Source organism: Capra hircus, chromosome 14 (genome assembly GCF_001704415.2).
Source record: "Capra hircus breed San Clemente chromosome 14, ASM170441v1, whole genome shotgun sequence".
Lineage (NCBI taxonomy): Eukaryota > Metazoa > Chordata > Mammalia > Artiodactyla > Bovidae > Capra > Capra hircus.
In genome coordinates this window covers 8,403,457-8,423,823 of record NC_030821.1, presented here as the reverse complement: position 1 = coordinate 8,423,823, position 20,367 = coordinate 8,403,457, and the positions used below count along the sequence as shown (strand labels likewise).

Here is a 20,367-nt window from a genome sequence, read left to right as displayed (position 1 = left end):
TAAGTTTCTTTTGTTTGGGAAAGTTAGTATCATTTGTTCTGCTTTAGTCTTTGTCATTTCATCTTTTATAATTTTTTTTTCGTTTTTAAATGTGATTTTAACTTACTGAATACTTAATATAGTCATAGTTCAAAATTCTAAAAGTATAAAAAGGTAAAATCTTAAAAAGGCTCCCTTCTACCACTGTCCTGGCTGTCTGTTTCCTCGCCTCTGAAAAAATTCCATGATACTCATTTCTTTACAGAGATATGTAGTGCCTATTCAAATTTCTATGCATATCATTTTTCAATAATTTCCTATAGAAATGATACGATGTTACATACCTTACCCTTTTTTACTGACTGGATTGGAAGGTTATAGTAATGTCAAAGCATAATGTTTTTCCTTTTTATCATTTTTTCTTTTCCATTGTACTATAGTCTTTCCTGGACTGAAGTAACCCAAGTGAAATGAATTCTAGTATTGAAGATGCCACCCACATATTATACTAATATTGGAAATGACAGTGGAGGATGTCATCAAGCTTGGGGATATATCTCCCTAAAACGAGATAAGACCTGTTTGGTGCTCTTACTAAACTGGGTATTCAGTAATACTCTAAAAAGTTGAGCTTTTTAGAATCCTAGTTTTTTTAATCTAAAAAGTAGAAATGGTAAGTTTGTCTTCTTTCTACCTAAAAGGGAGATGGTATGGAAAAACTATGTTTTTCCAAATTTTTTCATATAGACAGCTTTCACTGTACATTTTAATTAGGGTAAACTATTTTTACATACTCTAAAGACTGATACAGTTTGTCTTAGGAGATAGAGCATGCTTTTTATACTGACTGAAAGCTTCCTAGTTTCACATAGATTCTGCCACCCTAACAGACTATGAGAGAGAGCCTAGCATGAAAAGTTATATCATAAATTAATTTGTATTGTTGTTAAGTCTTCATGGAAGATCTAGTGTTCCACTATATTCGCAAGGGAAGTCACCATACTTAAATACCTGACTAAGGCCCTTTGCACTCTTGACCAGCCTTCAGAACATGTTATTTCCTTTCAGGAGATAGTTTGTAAATGTCCTAGATTTTTCTTATTTATGTTTCATTATCCCTTCAAATTCGCTGTTAAGGAAACATTAAATGTGTATTCATAATGCTCTCCACAACACTGAAAGAGTTTGAAGATAAATGAATAATGGTCTCTCTCCTTCCCTAACAGTCTCTGTTCCCTTTAGGAGCAGTCTAAAAGCTCAAACACTCTAGAACTAGTGGTCCTAGTGTTTTAAATTTCCTTAAAGTTCTATTTGGCATAGAAAGTATTGTTAAATAGATGGAAGATGTTTACCATTGCTTTCCATGGAGCCTTCTGTGCTGCATAGTTTTTATAAAACTGTTAGCTCTGCCCTGAACAACTTTAGTCACAGCCATGCTTGGATATGGTGTGTACCTTTTCCCTTGGATTTCTGGGGGACTCTTTTTTTCTAAGCACTTTTATGTGTTTTAGGAGAAAGAGGGGGTGAAACTTGCCACCCCCCTTTCTTTAATGAATGAGAACTCTGCCCCCATTTTGACGTGGGGCTTTAAGTGGTGGCAAGGAAGAAGTAGCCTAAACTTTGGCCATAATCTCACAGTTGTCCATTGCCCAGCAGCACTTTTGCAGTGGTATACTCCCTTTCCTTTCTTCAGCTATAAAGTTCTTTCTGCCCAGAACTATCCTCCCTTCTTCCTAACTGAAACCTTGCGAGTGGTCACCCAAGTGGGAGTCTACCTTTGCTTCTTTGAATGATCATGATCCAGATGCCTTAAGAGATAAAGCACATTGTGACGTAGGTAAAATGTTCTCCTCCCAAGTTTAACAAGAATGATTGTATAACTTGCTTTTGAACATTTATTAGAGTTACCAAGGGAACATTTCCTGCAAAGATGGGCTCGATTAAAGGACAGAAATGGTATGGACGTAACAGAAGCAGAAGATATTAAGAAGAGGTGGCAAGAATACACAGAACTGTACAAAAAAGATCTTCACGACCAAGATAATCACGATGGTGTGATCACTCACCTAGAGCCAGACATCCTGGAATGTGAAGTCAAATGGGCCTTAGAAAGCATCACTACGAACAAAGTTAGTGGAGATGATGGCATTCCAGTTGAGCTATTTCAAATCCTGAAAGATGATGCTGTGAAAGTGCTGCACTCAGTATGCCAGCAAATTTACAAAACTCAGCAGTGGCCACAGGACTGGAAAAGGTCAGTTTTCATTCCAATCCCAAAGAAAGGCAATGCCAAAGAATGCTCAAACTACTGCACAATTGCACTCATCTCACACACTAGTAAAGTAATGCTCAAAATTCTCCAAGCCAGGCTTCAGCAATACGTGAACCGTGAACTTCCAGATGTTCAAGCTGGTTTTAGAAAAGGCAGAGGAACCAAATTGCCAAAATCTGCTGGATCATGGAAAAAGCAATAGAGGTCCAGAAAAACATCTATTTCTGCTTTATTGACTATGCCAAATCCTTTGACTGTGTGGATCACACTAAACTGTGGAAAATTCTGAAAGAGATGGGCATACCAGACCACCTGACCTGCCACTTGAGAAATCTATATGCAGGTCAGGATGCAACAGTTAGAACTGGACATGGAACAACAGACTGGTTCCAAATCAGGAAAGGAGTACATCAAGGCTGTATATTGTCACCCTGCTTATTTAACTTCTATGCAGAGTACATCATGAGAAACACTGGGCTGGAAGAAACACAAACTGGAATCAAGATTGCCAGGAGAAATATCAATAGCCTCAGATATACAGATGACACCACCGTTATGGCATAAAGTGAAGAGGAACTAAAAAGCCTCTTGATGAAGGTGAAAGAGGAGAGTGAAAAAGTTGGCTTAAAGCTCAACATTCAGAAAACGAAGATCATGGCATCTGGTCCCATCACTTCTTGGCAAATAGATGGGGAAACAGTGTCAGACTTTATTTTTCTGGGCTCCAAAACCACTGCAGATGTTGACTGCAGCCATGAAATTAAAAGACGCTTAACTCCTTGGAAGGAAAGTTATGACCAACCTAGACAGCACATTGAAAAGCAGAGACATTACTTTGCCAACAAACGTCCGTCTAGTCAAGGCTATGGTTTTTCCTGTGGTCATGTATGGATGTGAGAGTTGGACTGTGAAGAAAGCTGAGCACCAAAGAATTGATGTTTTTGAACTGTTGTGTTGGAGAAGACTCTACAGAGTCCCTTGGACTGTAAGGAGATCCAACCAGTCCATTCTAAAGGAGATCAGCCCTGGGATTTCTTTGGAAGGAATGATGCTAAAGCTGAAAACTCCAGTACTTTGGCTACCTCATATGAAGAGTTGACTCACTGGAAAAGACTCTGATGCTGGGAGGGATTGGGGGCAGGAGGAGAAGGGGACGACAGAGGATGAAATGGCTAGATGGCATCACCGACTCGATGGACCTGAGTTTGAACTCCGGAGTTGGTGATGGATTCATGGGGTCAAGTGTTAGACACGACTGAGCGACTCAACTGAACTGAACTGAACTGCTCTTTTGTCAGGCTGTTATCAATTGTGAATTCACAAACATGATGCTGTGAAGTCACTTTGCTTACCTTCATAAGAGGTTGATGTGGGGTAAGCAGACGTACTAGAAGTTATTTTATTGCTCTAAACCATGGAAACACTTCATGGCAAATAGACGGGGAAACAATGGAGACAGACTTTATTTTTTCTGGGCTCCAAAGTCACGGCAGATGGTGATTGCAGCCATGAAATTAAAAGACACTTACTCCTTGGAAGAAAAGTTATGAACAACCTAGACAGCATATTAAAAAGCAGAGACATTACTTTACCAACAAAGGTCCGTCTAGTCAAGACTATGGTTTTTCCAGTAGTCATGTATGGATGTGAGGGTTGGACTATAAAGAAAGCTGAGTGCCGAAGAATTGATGCCTTTGAACTGTGGTGTTGAAGAAGACTCTTGAGAGTCCCTTGGACTGCAAGGAGATCAAGCCAGTGAATCCTAAAGGAAATCAGTCCTGAATATTCATTGGAAGGACTGATACTGAAGCTGAAACTCCAATACTTTAGCCACCTGATGCAAAGAGCTGTCTCATTTCAAAAGACCCTGACGCTGGGAAAGACTGAAGGCAGGAGGAGAAGGGGATGACAGAGGATGAGATGGTTGGATGCCATCACCGACTCAATGGACATGAGTTTGGTGATGGACAGGGAGGGCTGGTGTGCTTCAGTCCATGGGGACTTAAAAAGAGTCGGACATGACAGCAACTGAACTGAAACCACAGGATTGAGTGCCACTCTGATTTGTCTATCTGTATAAGCTAGCCTCCCAACTAGTTTGATCACTTCTTTAAAATGGAGTCTTGGTTTTATTAATAAACTGCAAGCAGATCCAACCAGTCTACCCTAAGGATCAGTCCTGGGTGTTCATTGGAAGGTCTGATGTTGAAGTTGAAACTCCAATACTTTGGCCACCTGATGTGAAAAGCTGACTCATTGGAAAAGACCCTGATGCTGGGTCAGGAGGGGCGGCGGTGAAGAGATACCCCTCGTCCAAGGTAAGGCGCAGCAGCTGCGCTTTGCTGGAGCAGCCGTGAAGAGATGCCCCATGTCCAAGGTAAGAGAAACCCAAGTAAGATGGTAGGTGTTGCAAGAGGGCATCAGAAGGCAGACACACTGAAACCATAATCACAGAAAACTAGTCAATCTAATCACACTAGGACCACAGCCTTGTCTGACTCAAATGAAACTAAGCCATGCCCGTGGGCCACCCAAGACAGGCGGGTCATGGTGGAGAGGTCTGACAGAATGTGGTCCACTGGAGAAGGGAATAGCAAGCCACTTTGGTATTCTTGCCTTGAGAACCCATAAAGAGTATGAAAAGGCAAAATGATAGGATACTGAAAGAGGAACTCCCCAGGTCAGTAGGTGCCCAATATGCTACTGGAGATCAGTGGAGAAATAACTGCAGAAAGAATGTGATGGAGCCAAAGCAAAAACAATACCCAGTTGTGGATGTGACTGGTGATAGAAGCAAGGTCTGATGCTGTCAAGAGCAATATTGCATAGGAACCTGGAATGTCAGGTCCATGAATCAAGGCAAATTGGAAATGGTCAAACAGGAGATGGCAAGAGTGAATGTCAACATTCTAGGAATCAGCGAACGAAAATGGACTGAATTTAACTCAGATGGGTTAAATGGGTGAATTTAACTCAGATGACCATTATATCTACTACTGCAGGCAGGAATCCCTTAGAAGAAATGGAGTAGCCAACCACCAGAGCAAGACCCAGATTTCCAGGTTGCTCTGATGTGCCAGGCTCAGGAAATATGCACTTCCATTCATCCCATATCTTACTTATACATATCCTAAGTCTTCCTTTTGAATTTCTGAATTAAGCTTATTTATTTTCATTAAATGCTGTCATTTTCCTCATAATATTCAACTGGATTTTAAATAATTTAAGGAATCAGAAAAATAATTGAAATTTTTCATTTCTGAAATTTCTTTCCTTCATGTAGGTATGTCTCAGCAGATGTCACATACCTTCAGTGTGAAGAACTTTCTTTAGCATTACTTTTTGTGCATATTTCCTGGTGTCATCTTTTTTGTTTTCATTATGGAATTTTAGCTTGACATTTTACTTCAGCATTTTAAAGACATTGTTCTACTGTATTCTTGATTATGTTGTCCTGGTTAAGTTGTTTGTTCTTTCCATTGTTCAGTTATGTGTCAAAATCTGATTGCTTTTTAAAATATTTCATTTTTTTTTTAGCGATTGTTGTCTTAATATGTATTGTTTGCAGTTCGAGTTTCTTGGATGCGTGGGTTGCTTTTTATTTTTGAAATCAAGTCTGTAAAATTTTTAACCTTTATTTTCCCACATATATTTTCCTGTTCCAGTCACTCTTGCTTTCCTCTGGATCCAACTATACGTTAGACCACTTGTTATTTAGCTCATATGTCAGTATTTTTTAATTCCTTTTAAATATTCTTCAGTTTGAACAGTTCCAATTAAACTTCACGTTCATTGATCTTTATTCCTATAGTGGTTTGTATATTTTTATGCCCATGTCGTAAATCTTTCATTTCAGAATGTATTTTTAAGCTGTAGAATGTATGAGGTTTTTATGTTATTCTCAGACTCACTCACTTAAGAATTAAATATTCTTTAATATTTTGAAATCTATGTAGTAGCTTTTAAAGTTCCTGCTATTTGCAATGTCTGTGTCAACTCTGGATCTATTTTGACGACTTGTTTTTTCCCTCTGCTTATGGTCCTGTATTCTTGTCTTCACACCTAATTTTTATTGCACGTTGTACACTGCAGATGCTGTAATGCCGCTGAGGACCTGGATTTTGTTGTCTTTAAAGACTGTCAGGTTCTGTGGCAGCAGTTACTTAACTTACTGGCACATTCATTGTGATCTTTTTGAGGACTGATTTTAGGGTAATGCAGATTTATAGTAACTGTATTTCCAAGACTTGGCCAGTTTGGTATCTCAACTGAATGTCTGGCCTTTATTTAACTTTTACCAAAGTAATGTTGTGAGAAGTTCACATACTCAGACTGCTTAAAACAGAGAACTGCAACTAAATCTTATTTTTATTGTATTATTTCCAAAACTCCAAAGAGATTCTGCTTTTCAATGATTCTTCAAGAGCTAGACTTTTAAGGGATGAAGGAGATGCCCTTATCACAGTATGACTAGTCAAAATATTTAGTGCTTTCCTCCCTCCCTGAATAAGTAGTTGGTACTGATGGATAATCACAGATTTAAAATAATGGGACAGAAATTGATCAAGAGTATATTACAACAGAGAAAACACTTTGATGTTACTTGCAACACAGGGCAGCTAGGTCTGAGGGAGAACTTAGAAATGGGAGGTTACTAAAAACGGAATTATTAACCAGGTTTATTAGGGCCCTGCTGAAGTTTTATTTTCCGTGAAGTCTTTCTTTTTTTGGTGAATGTTCTTGTTGTAAAAATGCTATTGAATGGGTAAAAGGGACTCCTGCCAGGAGTCTGGCAGGCTACAGTTCATGTGGTCGCAAAAGAGGTGGCACAACTTGGCAACTCAACAACAAGAAACCATCTTCATAACAAACTCATTTTCAATTTAGAAGCAGCATCAAGAAAAGCATCCCATCAACTCCTTCAGAGCTCAAAAGCACAAACAAGAAAGTGCTCAATCAAGTGTACCAAAGGATGTCATACCATATCAATAGGTGTGAAATTAATTTGAAAAAGTTATCATGATAAAAACTGGTACATCAGTTCCAGAATCAAGCTAATCAGACATGACATTATCAAGAGAATAAGAATTCATCCAAAACAACTAGTTGTAGATGTCTATTCCAAACAATATTTTAAGGTGAATTAATAATTTTTAATAAATTCTTAATAATAATAAATCTATAAGCACACGGACAGATAAATACTGACTTCTAGTCCATTATACCAAAAAAATAGAAATAGACTTTCAATAAACACATTCCAGGTTAAATAAATTTAACCAAAAAGAAAAAAGGGAGAGAGAGAAAGACCGGGAAATTCAATTTGCCAAAGAGAACTTTGTAACACTTCTTTGTCTAACACAAAATGTCTGGAGATTTGTATGAAAATACAGACATTAAGCACACCTAGGTATAAACCAAGACAGGACACATACTTCAATAAATAACCACAGGATTAAATGCTATGTCATCTCCAACAAAGAATTTCAAAGTAACCATCTTGAGAACAGGAAAAGCAGATTTTAACCTTCTATGTTTTAAACTTTAATAATTCTGATAAAAATAATTCTGGTAATACTCAAAAAGTACTGCAATATTAAAAGTACTTAACAACCAAACATTTTAAGTTTCAGTGACAAATTAACTCAGTGAACACAGAAATAACTAGTTGCATTCAAAATTTATTGAACTGCAAATTCGTTTAAGGGTTAAGCTAGTTAACTAGAGAATATAGCTCCAGAAACTACCTCGCCAAGTTCCTGAATATATGCCAACATTATTAAATGGTTTATTTGAAGCTGGGAATATGAATTGCCTGTTAAGGTTTCAACAATAAAAAAATTTAAATCCCATCATGTTTGTCAATAAATTAGACTTATACAATTGATAATCTCAAAATAAATAAAACCTGAGTTGATTATGCCCTCTATTTCCACCCACCCTCAGCATATATACATTTATATCCCATTTTCTGTTAGACCAGTGTGTATCACACTTTAATAAGCACACATATTTGAGGATCTCATTAAGATGCCATTTCTGATTCAATAAGTCTGCTATGCGGCCTGAGAGGCTCCCTTTCTAACAAGCCACAAATGGAGCTGGTGCTGTCTCTGATCCGTCCTTTGACCAGCACAGTAACTCAAGGTACAAAGTGAGGGAGAGCTCTGGCCATCTAATGACTGCGGTTTTATAGATTCAATGCTGTTATATTTTGGAATCAAACAAATAATCAACAGTGATCACAAAAAAGTAAGTCTTAGAAGTAAAGAATGTTTCCGTTAAGTGAGAACTTAAAGTGTATCAGATTGGCAGTGCTTTTATTTGTCTGACAATTGACACCTTTGATACATTACAATGTAATCAGGACAAAAATTCTAGTTAACTTTAAAAAATAGTTACTATCGCTTGAGGCTCTCCTAGTTAATTCAGGTTCAGAAAATTCAAGCCAGTACACTGTAAAATCTCTATTAAAAATCTTTAATGGTAAAGTGTCCACATAAATTACTTGTAAACCTGCTCTACACTATGCCATCTCCTCCTCCTCTTTCAACAAATAAATGCTTTTTTTTCTTCTGTCTTATAGCTAAACAGCGTGTAACACCCAGTGCCCCTCCCTTTAAAAATCGAACAAAGTTGTCTCCAACCAATGGACCCAATGCAAAAAGGTTGGCTTCTTTAACACACTCATAGGTATACGCGTCTATTTCCACAGGATTACCCTTACATGTGATTGGCAGGCTTGAGTTATGGCCCAGGTAACACCCTTGCTCCTTCAAAAAAGACAGATTGGGATGAGAACCTATCAACACTACTGCTGCAGAGAGCTTAAATATTTTCTTCAGTCCAGAGATACTCTGAAGAATGCATTTCATGTCCGACTTAAAGGCAAGCACATGGTGCTCAGGAAAACTAGTATAATCAGATGAAAGATTTGAGTCTGAAGAATATGACTGAGTACACATCATATGATAGACTTTATGGTATTCTGGGTAAAGCTTTTTGGGAAGCTGCTTGAAAATTAAGTCTGGATCAGTTACTCGTCTGCGAAATACATGAATCACAGGGACATTATTGTTGTAAGCACACAGTACTGCATCAGCTGCGGTAAGCCCAGAACCTACAATTAACACTGGGTCCACTTTGCCACGCAACTTTCCTTTGCTTACAGCAGCTCCAAATTCAGGCATTGAATGAAACACAAAAGGAAAATCTTCCCCTTCGATTTCCAGACGGCCAGGAGAGTCTAATGTTCCAGTTGCCAGAGCTACATTTTCAGCAAAGAGACAGAAGGGAATATGAGAACCATCTCCTACTCGCTGATAACCCCTAATTTCCCAGTTTCTCTTGGCAAATTTTGACTTCTCTATCTGTAAATGCTGTGTTGAGATATTTCGGCCTTGACCATCATTATCAACTTGATCTCTGTAGAGTCTTGATACAGAGGTAATGTAAGTATTCTCTCTGAAATTCTTCTGAAGACCCATGACTTTGACATAGTGTTTATAGTAGCGAGCTATTTCCTCTGGCATAACTCGATCCCCTTTTAGGTTCCTATGAAAAGAAAAGGAAAAACATTCTTTGAGGATGATACTTTTAGTTTCCATGATTACTACTTCTCCATCTAGTCAACTATTTTATCTTTTCATTCCTCTGGACTGTCTAAGCTAAAACTAACTCTTGCCCTGACACTTCACAAAGAAAGCAAGCCTTTCCTTTTCTTTAAAAACGTTAATAAACTAGGGGCTGTCCCTGGTGGTCCTGTGGATAGGAATCTGCCTCCTGATGCAGGGTATGTGGGTTTGATCCCTGGTCCAGGAAGATTCCACATGGCATGGAGCAGCTGAGAGTGTGTGCCACAACTGCTGAGACCACACTCCAGAGCCCATGAACCACAGCTACTGAGCCCACGTACTACAACTGCTGAAGCCTGTGCTCCACAGCAAGAGAAGCCACCACAACGAGCAGCTGATGCACTGCAACTCAGAGCAGCCCCCTTGCTCATGGCACTAGAGAAAGCCTGCGTGCAGCAAAGAAAATTAAAAATAAATTTTTAAAATGCTAAAAAATTATTTTTATCAATGGAGTAAGTCCCATGAGGGTAGAAACTGTATTAAAGCATCTTTGTTTCCCCAATGTCTATCTTAAGTATCTGTTCAGATTAGCTGTCTTTGTCAATAAACTTCTATTAAATAAATGGATTAACCTGTGGCTAACTGAAAATTAGACTGTTTTACTCTATCTCACAATTGTAATCTAAATAATTCAGCCTACAGTTATACTATCAGTCTGTATTCTATATAACTGCAGATTCAATTAGATTATAACCACTGAGATATTACAGGTCTGACTGTAATATATATACTTCTTAAAGATAATATCTAGACACAATTTTTAATAAGTTGCTTTTCATTTTCATAATGACCAAAACTAATACAGATCTGTCTTTGGCTGAACAAAATCATCCTATATTTAAACAGATTACATTTCTCTCTGTATTTTCCTACTCATTTACTATTCATTCACCCAGTTTTGTCCAATTTTTTGAGGCACCATGGACTGCAGCACGCCAGGCCTCCCTGTCCCTCACCATCTCCCTGAGTTTTCCCAGGTTCATGTCCATTGCATCGGTGATGCCATGAAGCCATCTCATCCTCTGACACCCTCTTCTCCTCCTGCCCTCAATCTTTCCCAGCATCAGGGACTTTTTCAAAGATTTAGCTGTTTGCATCAGATGACCACAATACTGGAGCTTCAGCTTCAGCATCAGTCCTTCCAACGAGTATTCAGGGTTGATTTCCCTTAAGATTGACTGGTTTGATCTCCATGTCTCCATGCTGTCCTAGAGACACTCAGAAGTCTTCTCCAGCACCACAGTTTGAAAGCATCAATTCTTTGGCATTCTGCCTTTCTTTACAGTCTAGCTCTCACAACCACACGTGACCACTGGGAAGACCAGAGTCTTGACTATATGGACCTTTGTTGCAGAGTAACGTCTCTGGTTTTCAATACATCATCTAGGTTTGTCATAGCTTTCCTGCCAAGAAGCAATCAGCTTCTGATCTCATGGCTGCAGTCACCATCCACAGTGATTTTAGAGCCGAAGAAGAGGAAATCTGTCACTACTTCCACCTTTTCCCCTTCTGAAGTGATGGGGCTGGATGCCATGATCTTAGTTTTCATATTTAGTTTTAAGCCAGCTTCTTCACCCCTCCTTCACCCTCATCAAGAGGCTCTTTAGTTCCTCTTCACTTTCTGCCTTTAGAGTGCTACCGTCTACATATCCGAGGTTGCTGATGTTTCTCCCTTGATTCCAGCTTGTGACTCATCCAGCCCGGCATCTCTCATGATGTGCTCAGCGCTCAATCTTGAACCAATCAGTTGTTTGATGCAGGATTCTAACTGTTGCTTCTTGACCCCATACAGGTTTCTCAGGAGACAGGTAAGATAGTCAGGTATTCCCATCTCTTTAAGAGCTTTCCACAGCTTGTTATGATCCACACAGTCAAATACTTTAGGGTAGTGGATGAAACAGAGGTAGATGTTTTTCTGCAATTTCCTTGCCTTTTTTTAATGATCCAGTGAATGTTGGCAATTCGATCTCTGGTTCTTCTTTTTCTAAACCCAGCTTGGACATCTGGATGTTCTTGGTTCACATAATGATGAAGCCCAGCATACAAGATTTTAAGTGTGACCTTACTAGCAAGTAAGTCAAGGCTATGGTTTTTCCAGTAGTCATGTATGGATGTGAGAGCTGGACTATAAAGAAAGCTGAGCGCCAAAGAATTGATGCTTTTGAACTGTGGTGTTGGAGAAGACTCTTGAGAGTCCTTTGGACTGCAAGGAGATCCAACCAGTCCATCCTAAAGGAAATCAGTCCTGAATATTCATTGGAAGGGCTGATGTTGAAGCTGAAACTCCAACTCTTTGGCCACCTGATGTGAAGAGCTGACTCATTTGAAAAGATCCTGATGCTGGGAAAGACTGAGAGCAGGGGAAGAAGGGGATGACAGAGGATGAGATGGTTGAATGGACATGAGTTTGAGGAAACTCTGGGAGTTGGTGATGGACAGGGAGGCCTGGTGTGCTGCAATCTATGGGGTCACAAAGAGTCGGACATGACTGAGCGACTGAACTGAACTTACTAGCATGAGAGATGAGTGCATAGTACTACCCTTCTTGGGAACTGCAATGAGGATTGACCTTTTCCAGCCTGTGGTCACGGCTGGGTCTTTGAGATTTGCTGACATATTGAATGCTACACCCTGATGGCATCATCCTTTAGGGTTTTTAATAGCTCTACTGAAATTCTGGGATTCCGTGGTGGCTCAGACAGTAAAGCGTCTGCCCACAATGTGGGAGACCCGGTTTGAGCCCTGGGTCGGGAAGATCCCCTGGAGAAGGAAATGGCAATCCCCATTCCAGTACTCTTGCCTAGAAAATTCCATGGATGGAGGAGCCTGGTGGGCTACAGTCCATGGGGTCACAAAGAGTAGGACACGACTGCGCGACTCTACTTTCACTTTCACTGAAATTCTTTGACATCCTTCCTACTCATAAGGAGATCTATAAATATAATCTGCTCTTTATTTACAAAAGCACATTAACATATCTCTTATTTTCCACTTGAACTGTAAAGCAATGGGCATTAGTATCCTTAAACAGTGCCCTATATGCAGAGTACATCATGAGAAACGCTGGACTGGAAGAAACACAAGCTGGAATCAAGATTGCTGGGAGAAATATCAATAACCTCAGATATGCAGATGACACCACCCTTATGGGAGACAGTGAAGAGGAACTAAAAAGCCTCTTGATGAAAGTGAAAGAGAAGAGCGAAAAAGTTGGCTTAAAGCTCAACTTTCAGAAAACAAAGATCATGGCATCCAGTCCCATCACTTCATGGGAAATAGATGGAGAAACAGTGGAAACAGTGTCAGACTTTATTTTTTGGGGCTCCAAAATCACTGGGGATGGTGATTGCAGCCATGAAATTAAAAGACGCTTACTTCTTGGAAGAAAAGTTATGACCAACCTAGATAGTATATTCAAAAGCAGAGACATTACTTTGCCGACTAAGGTCCGTCTAGTCAAGGCTATGGTTTTTCAAGTGGTCATGTATGGATGTGACAGTTGGACTGTGAAGAAGGCTGAGCGCCGAAGAATTGATGCTTTTGAACTGTGGTGTTGGAGAAGGCTCTTGAGAGTCCCTTGGACTGCAAGGAGATCCAACCAGTCCATTCTGAAGGAGATCAACCCTGGGACTTCTTTGGAAGGAATAATGCTAAAGCTGAAGCTCCAGTACTTTGGCCACCTCGTGAGAAGAGCTGACTCATTAGAAAAGACTCTGATGCTGGGAGGGATTGGGGGCAGGAGGAGAAGGGGACAACCGAGGATGAGATGGCTGGATGGCATCACAGACTCGATGGACTTGAGTCTGAGTGAACTCTGGGAGATGGTGATGAACAGGGAGGCCTGGCATGCTGCGATTCATATGGTCATGAAGAGTTGGACACGACTGAGCGACTGAACTGAACTGAACTGAGCAGAAAAAACACCACATTAGGGAACTCCCTGGTAGTCCAGTGGTTAGGATTCTGCACTTCCACTGCCAAGAGCTTGGGTTCAATCCCTGGTTGGAAAACTAAGATCCCACAAGCCATGTGGTAGGGCCAAAAAACAAAACACAACCCACCAATTCATTTCACACAATTCACTGTAACTTTTAACTGGAATAAGTGAAATGTAATAACTATAGTAATTAAAATTTAGAATGTACTAACTCAATTTTTACAGAAATCCTAAATAATAATTATAATAATTATTAATTCAATTTTGCAAACTAGGAAATTGATAGCTAATGAAATGATAGCTGTTTTAAGTTATTTGACCAGTGTCACAACATTAGAAGCTATAGAATCAGAATTCAAACTCTGCAATCAATCTCGAGAAGTCTAAGACTCTTCTCAACACTATGCAAGTGCATGAACTAAACCTAATATTTATCACAAGAGTCATTTTCATATGTTACTTAAACACAACATGCTCAACTTAGAAGGATGAGCACTTCTGGTACATAAATCAGAAAGCTTTTCCTTGTTTATCTGCATCATAAAGGGGAAAATATGTTGAGCAAATTTCACTTTTTTATGAAAATCAAGAATTTATACAATTTGCCTGATTTTGCAATTTTACATTTCAAACTTACACAATAAAACTTTGGTTAAAAAAAAATCCCAAAGTTATATCTGAAAGGTTTAATTACTCATGCTGGTCTAAATTTACTCTCCTTAAATCTTCTCAAATTAAGGAAAACTACTGTAGATTAACATGGTTTTTATCTAGCAGGAAGTCAAGCATTTGAACATTACAGCCCTATTTCAGAGGTTTTGTTTAACTTCCTGTTTTAATTTATTGTTTCTCTGAGCGGTCAGAGTAGATTCTCTGTATTGGTGATTCCTATCTGTAGGAATGAAAATGACTTGAAAATGATAAGGCTTTTCATAATTTCTTTCTTTCAACTTTGAATTCTTTCTCCCAAATAAATACAAAATAAACCTGTATTCTTTCAAGTTGAGATTTGCATAATTTCTATTCTCATACTTCACTATTCTTATTAAGTATTTACTTCTATAGCCAAGTAGATGATCACATCATAGAATCTACTTTTTCTATCATTCTACATTATTCATTATGTATACTCTGGTTTTCCTTCAGATTGTATAAGTCTTTTACCTTTTTAAATTATTCATTATATATACTCTTCTACTTGGAAAAGTCAAATACTTTAGATATCTGAGATATGCACTAGATGAAGTGATCCATTTATAAAAATAAGTATATGCATACTTTAGGAATGTATACATGAGATATGTATACATGAAGATATACATATTCACTTATAAAAATAAGTTATACAAATCCATTCTTAAAAATAAGTAAACAAGTCAAGGATATGTAGGTGGACAAGAAAATAACTAAACAGAGAGTAGTTAAACAGTAGAGAGAGATAAAATTGTGCTAACAACCTGTAGACAAACCCATACCTCTGTGTACTTCGTGTTATAAAATCTCTAAATAGAACTAGCTCATAACCACTACGAGGAGGAGGTTTTATTTGAAAGACACAAACATCAATATTATTCATCTAAGACAGAGTCACAACTATTTTGAAATTTGCTGACAGACTCTTTCCCACTATATATCAAAATTTTAATAGTTTGATCTTTACCTTCGTTTGCTAGATACCCAATCCTTAAATTTAAGTCCAGGTAGCTCCATCCAATTTCCAAAGCTGATTGTCAACATTGAGCCTTCCATATTCTATTTGAATAAAAAATGTATAAGCAAAAAACACATTTTATCAGTAACATGGTCTTTTTTTTTTTTAAACCAAACCCATCTCATTTACTCTAAGTCTGGATAAGGAGAGCTCAAAGAAGCCCTGAATGGTCTGTAAATTACCTCTTGAAATTTATTCCAATTAACCTTCAAATACTTTCAACATTTGGTAGTGTCTATACTTCTTTCATACAGTTATACATTTATAAATCAGATTTACAACATTACCTGATGCCTACACAATGGTGATAGCTTTGGCCTATAAAACATAATTAGATGCAGAATATAGTGTCAGAGGAGCAAATCAGTTATTTTCACACTTTAAACAAAAGGTAAAAAGTTAATTCCTAACACTTTAAGAAACCAGGGAAATAAGCAAGTGGTTCCGTCTGATTAAGAACAGACTCACTGCTGAAGCTAAAGCTGCCTTTAAAGAAGTGAGCCCCTTCGCGCTTGCCCTACAATTTCTATTTTGCTCAGCACAAAGCAAGAAAAGCCCGAAGGCCAAAACTACTGGGAGCCAGCGTGAGGAACCCCACCCATGGCAAAGGTCATGAGGAAGGAGGCTTGACGTTACACAAAGGCGGGATCAAGCCTCAGGGGTCCCCCTGGAGGTTCTCGAACATCTACCCCCAAAACCAGAGTCTGCCTACCTTACTGCATTATGCTTTCACATACACTTTTGACATTACGGGGGGCTATACCCCACCACCTCTCTCTGAAAAGGAGCTAACTTAGGACTCCAGTTAATAAATCCAAAAACTCCTCTGGTGGCTCTCTAGCCTGCCTGACAGGATTACCCGGCCACATGTGATTGTTTACAGCCTCCCAACTGTGGGAGGCACGAGATGCTTTAAACTTTCTAAAAACAGATTCTTTTGAGAAGTTAGAAAATTATTAGTATAGTACTAGTGAGTTAGTTAGAAATTATGTTGGTGAAGGGTTTCATTGCTGAGTTAATGATTGCCACCAGGCCTCCATATCCTTAGGCACCTGGGAGTATGTTAATCGATATAATTAGAATGTAGAAAAAGAAATATAGTAGTTTTGATGTTAGCAATACTAGACTTTTGAGTTAATGAACTTTCTTTGTTATAGATCACTGTACTCCTCCTTCTTTGTTATAAATCATTGTGTCCTTGCTATGTAAGAATGTGACTTTAAGTAGATCTTAAGGGGAAACAAGTTTTCTGATTGATTAACCTTTATCAATAGAAAGAAAGGTGGGGTCATAAAATGTTCATTGGTCTCCAGACCAAAAGATATTGTGAACAAATGTAAGACCCTTGTAAGAACAAAGATATGCTGAGAACACTGTCTTTAGATAAGGGTTGAAGCAGCTGACCCTGCGTGACTCTCTTACATTTATCCCTATGTACAACTAAAAGTATAAAAGTGGACCTGGAAAATAAAGAAACAGACCAGTTCCTGGAAAGACTGGTTTCCCTCCTGTCGTTCTTTCTCGTTCTCCTTTTCTGGCTGAATTCCCATCTGGAGCGTGGAGGCTCGCCAAGCCTACTAATTTTGCCTGGGCTTCTAAGATGTGACGGGGAGGCACTTTGTGTCTCCGCTCCTTCGGGAGACCGGGAAGACGCCTGTGGCCTACGTAGGTGGTGCAAACTCCTTGTCTTGGAGTTTTATTGGTTTTCCGCGTAAACCAAATTATTCAGCCTCTTTTCTCCACTAATTTTCCTACTACACTATTCTTTCCTAATCTCTCTTTATATTTCTAATTAAATAGTTCTTTCCTAGATGCCAACTCCGTCCCCACTTCGAAGTCCCTGGATCCACCGGGGCTGGACCCCGGCACAAAACCATCTCTCCCCATGACCTCAATGATCTCTTTCAGCCAACTCTTTTAAGTTGTGTTTTTTTTTTTCTCTAATCTGAATCCTTCTTTCCCTGTTTCTATACAGCCCAGTACTGGGAATGGGAGTCATTATTATTACTATTGGCTAACATTTATAGGGCACTTACAAGCACTATGGCTCATAGTCTTACTATCTGTGATGGTACAAAATCACCACAGGAAGACAATGCATAAGGCTGCCACTGCTTTGAAGCAGGCTGGGCCTGATACTAGGATGAGAACCAAGTTTCAGGTATATTTCACATTACCACTGATTCAAATACGTTTCTAGTAATCAAGGCTTATCCATACTTTAACTTTCTGATATGTAAGTGGGAGAAAAGAAAAGATGAATTACTGCCTGCAGCACATTTTTCTAAGGAAAAAACAAGTACAATAAAAACTTGGGAGTTTATAGAAGGTAGCGTAAAACTTAAAAACTGTTATCATGGATGTTTCAATAAATGCAGTTTTGTTAAGAATGCTACTTATTAACAAAGCAAACATAAACATATAAGCTAAAAGGCACAGATATTTTGATAGTTGCAATCCATTACCATAAAGGTAATTAAGATTTTTAAAAGTTAGTGATATATTTCACCTACAAATATTCCAAAACAGTTGTTTGATAAACGTAAACCTTCAGTCGTATAACACTGCACTAATACAGGAACGTCCAACTGAAATCTATACTCAAGATTTGATATTAAATGTTAAAATTCCCATGAAGTCTGTATTTTATAACACAGCAAATATTAAACACTTATTTGTACAACAAATGAGTACTTACCATATGCTAGACACTATACTAACTTCTGAGAACACAGGAGTAAAAAATAATTATTAGTTGCTGCTTGCTAATGAAACAGGCTGGCTTTTTGTGTTGGTCAGTTTTGTGGTTTAACTTCTGCTATGGACTGAATTGTATCATCCCCCCAAATCCATGTGCTGAAATCCTAACCCCAGATGTGACAGTTTTTGGAAATGGGGCTTTTGGAAGGTAATTAGGGCTAGAGGAGGTCATGGGGCTGATGCCCTCATAACAGGATCAGTGACTTTACAAGAGTTTACCCTCTCTTTGCCGCATGAGGACATGTAAGAAAGCAGCTTTCCCCAAGTAGGAAGAGGAGCCCTCACCACAGGCTCAGTAATCTGGCACTGCGGTCCTGAATCTTCCAACCTTGAGACTGTGAGTGTGTTTTTAAGCGACTCACTCTATGGTATTTTTGTTTTAGCAGCCCAAGCAGACAAATACAATTTTTTTCTTTTACATTTTTTCATTTAAGCTCTTGAAAATGTAGGGAAATAATAGGTAGTAGTATGAAATACTGTGTGAGACTTTGTAAACTCTACAGTAAGTAAACAAACATTTTTTTTTACTATGCCCAACATTCTTGAAATATTCTCTATATAATTCTTAGAGAAACACTTCTTCTAAGACACCATCAGTAATCAAATTTGGCTTAATTTCTACTAGCAATTAACTTGGATTTAACTGAACACATTAAAATTCTCAGATAAAGATGTGGTAATCATCATATATAACATTATATCATAATGTTTAAGACTCAAAACAGTCTTATCAAGACGTCATACAAAGTAACTCACATTCACTAAAATGCTAGGAAAGATATACTCACGTGCCAAGCTCCACCAGGTGGACCTTTACCAAGAACTAAGTGAGGGATATAATGATGCTGTTCTAATTTCCAATGCAGAACGGATGGATAATCATACCCAAAGTCAGCATCTGGATGAAGAAGTGTGTCAAAAAGCACTGCAACTGGATTGGACGATCGGCCCTCGAGGCCCTCAGACAAATATTCTAAGTCCTAAATAAGTTAAAAAAAAAAAAAAAAGACATAAAGAAAAAAGGCAGAGTTTGGAAAAAACAAACAAACTCCAGCTAACGTAATAGTGAAAACCATTACTCTAACCCAGCATTTTACAGACAGCGTGCAACAAAGCACTGATGTTCCTTAGAGATCTTAATAGATTCTCAGGTCAAATAAACATGGGAAATGGTTGGTTTCAAAAAGCTAATCAGATCGTTTTACTATAAAATTTGAAGATGGCTTGAATATGGCAGTATGCCTTAATATATCTACCCTGACACTTTAATAATAAAAAACAGCATTTCTAAAACTTATCTGAGCATAAAGCACCTATTAAAAACTCCATCAGGGTCTAATTTGGGAAATTCTGCTCTAATTAATTCAGGAAAATAAATGGAAGTTAACTCAGCAAAATATATTTACAAATCTAAAATTAAAATTTTAGAGAGCGTTATTTAAAAGGAAAGGTTTTCAGCTAAGAAATACAATGCTCATGTACCAGAAAATTAACCTTGTCTCAGTATAAAAAACTGAAAAGGACTGACATGTAAACAATAATACCTGATCAACAATGGAAAGATGTCTTGCTTCCTCTAATTTACTATGTAAGATTGTATTTGGATGGATTGCTTCTGATGATAAATACGGTCTGTAGCCTGACAGCATGTAAGAAAGGCAGATTCCTGAGGGTCCATTTCCTATTTTTAAAAAAGTGAAGAGGGGTGTATCATTAATCTTAACTCACATTCTTTGGCTTTTCCATTTCACAGGTGGCTTTTCTCCTCCATCAATTCTTCCTTCCCTGAATTCTTAAAACCAAGTATTTGCAAGAGAAGACTTTTACTTTCTCTCCTGTTTTCTTCAGGGAATCTCACCTACTCAAAACTTCAACTCGCTATGCTGCTAACCTCAAAATCAGACTCCTAGGCTGACTTCTTACTATCAAAACACATCCCATACTTCCAAACGCCACTTTTTCACTCCACCTGACTGAACGACTAATAACTGTGTTCAAAAGCAAATTCATGACTCCCTCCACTGTTGGGGCCCTCTCCTTTAAACCTCATTCCTCCTCGAAGTATTATACTTAC

General features: G+C 38.4%; 1 protein-coding gene across 1 annotated transcript in view; it reads right to left on the bottom strand.

Moving 5' to 3' along the window:
• OSGIN2 (oxidative stress induced growth inhibitor family member 2) overlaps positions 7,913-20,367 on the bottom strand; it is a 30,089-nt gene continuing 17,634 nt past the window's right edge. Inside the window, exons 3-6 of the mRNA XM_018058186.1 lie at positions 19,838-19,974; positions 19,082-19,273; positions 15,483-15,574; positions 7,913-9,805 (exon numbers count right to left, since the gene is read on the bottom strand). Of these exons, the coding sequence (XP_017913675.1) occupies positions 8,773-9,805; positions 15,483-15,574; positions 19,082-19,273; positions 19,838-19,974 (1,454 nt within the window). The 3' untranslated portion in view covers positions 7,913-8,772. The remainder of the gene's footprint in view (positions 9,806-15,482; positions 15,575-19,081; positions 19,274-19,837; positions 19,975-20,367) is intronic.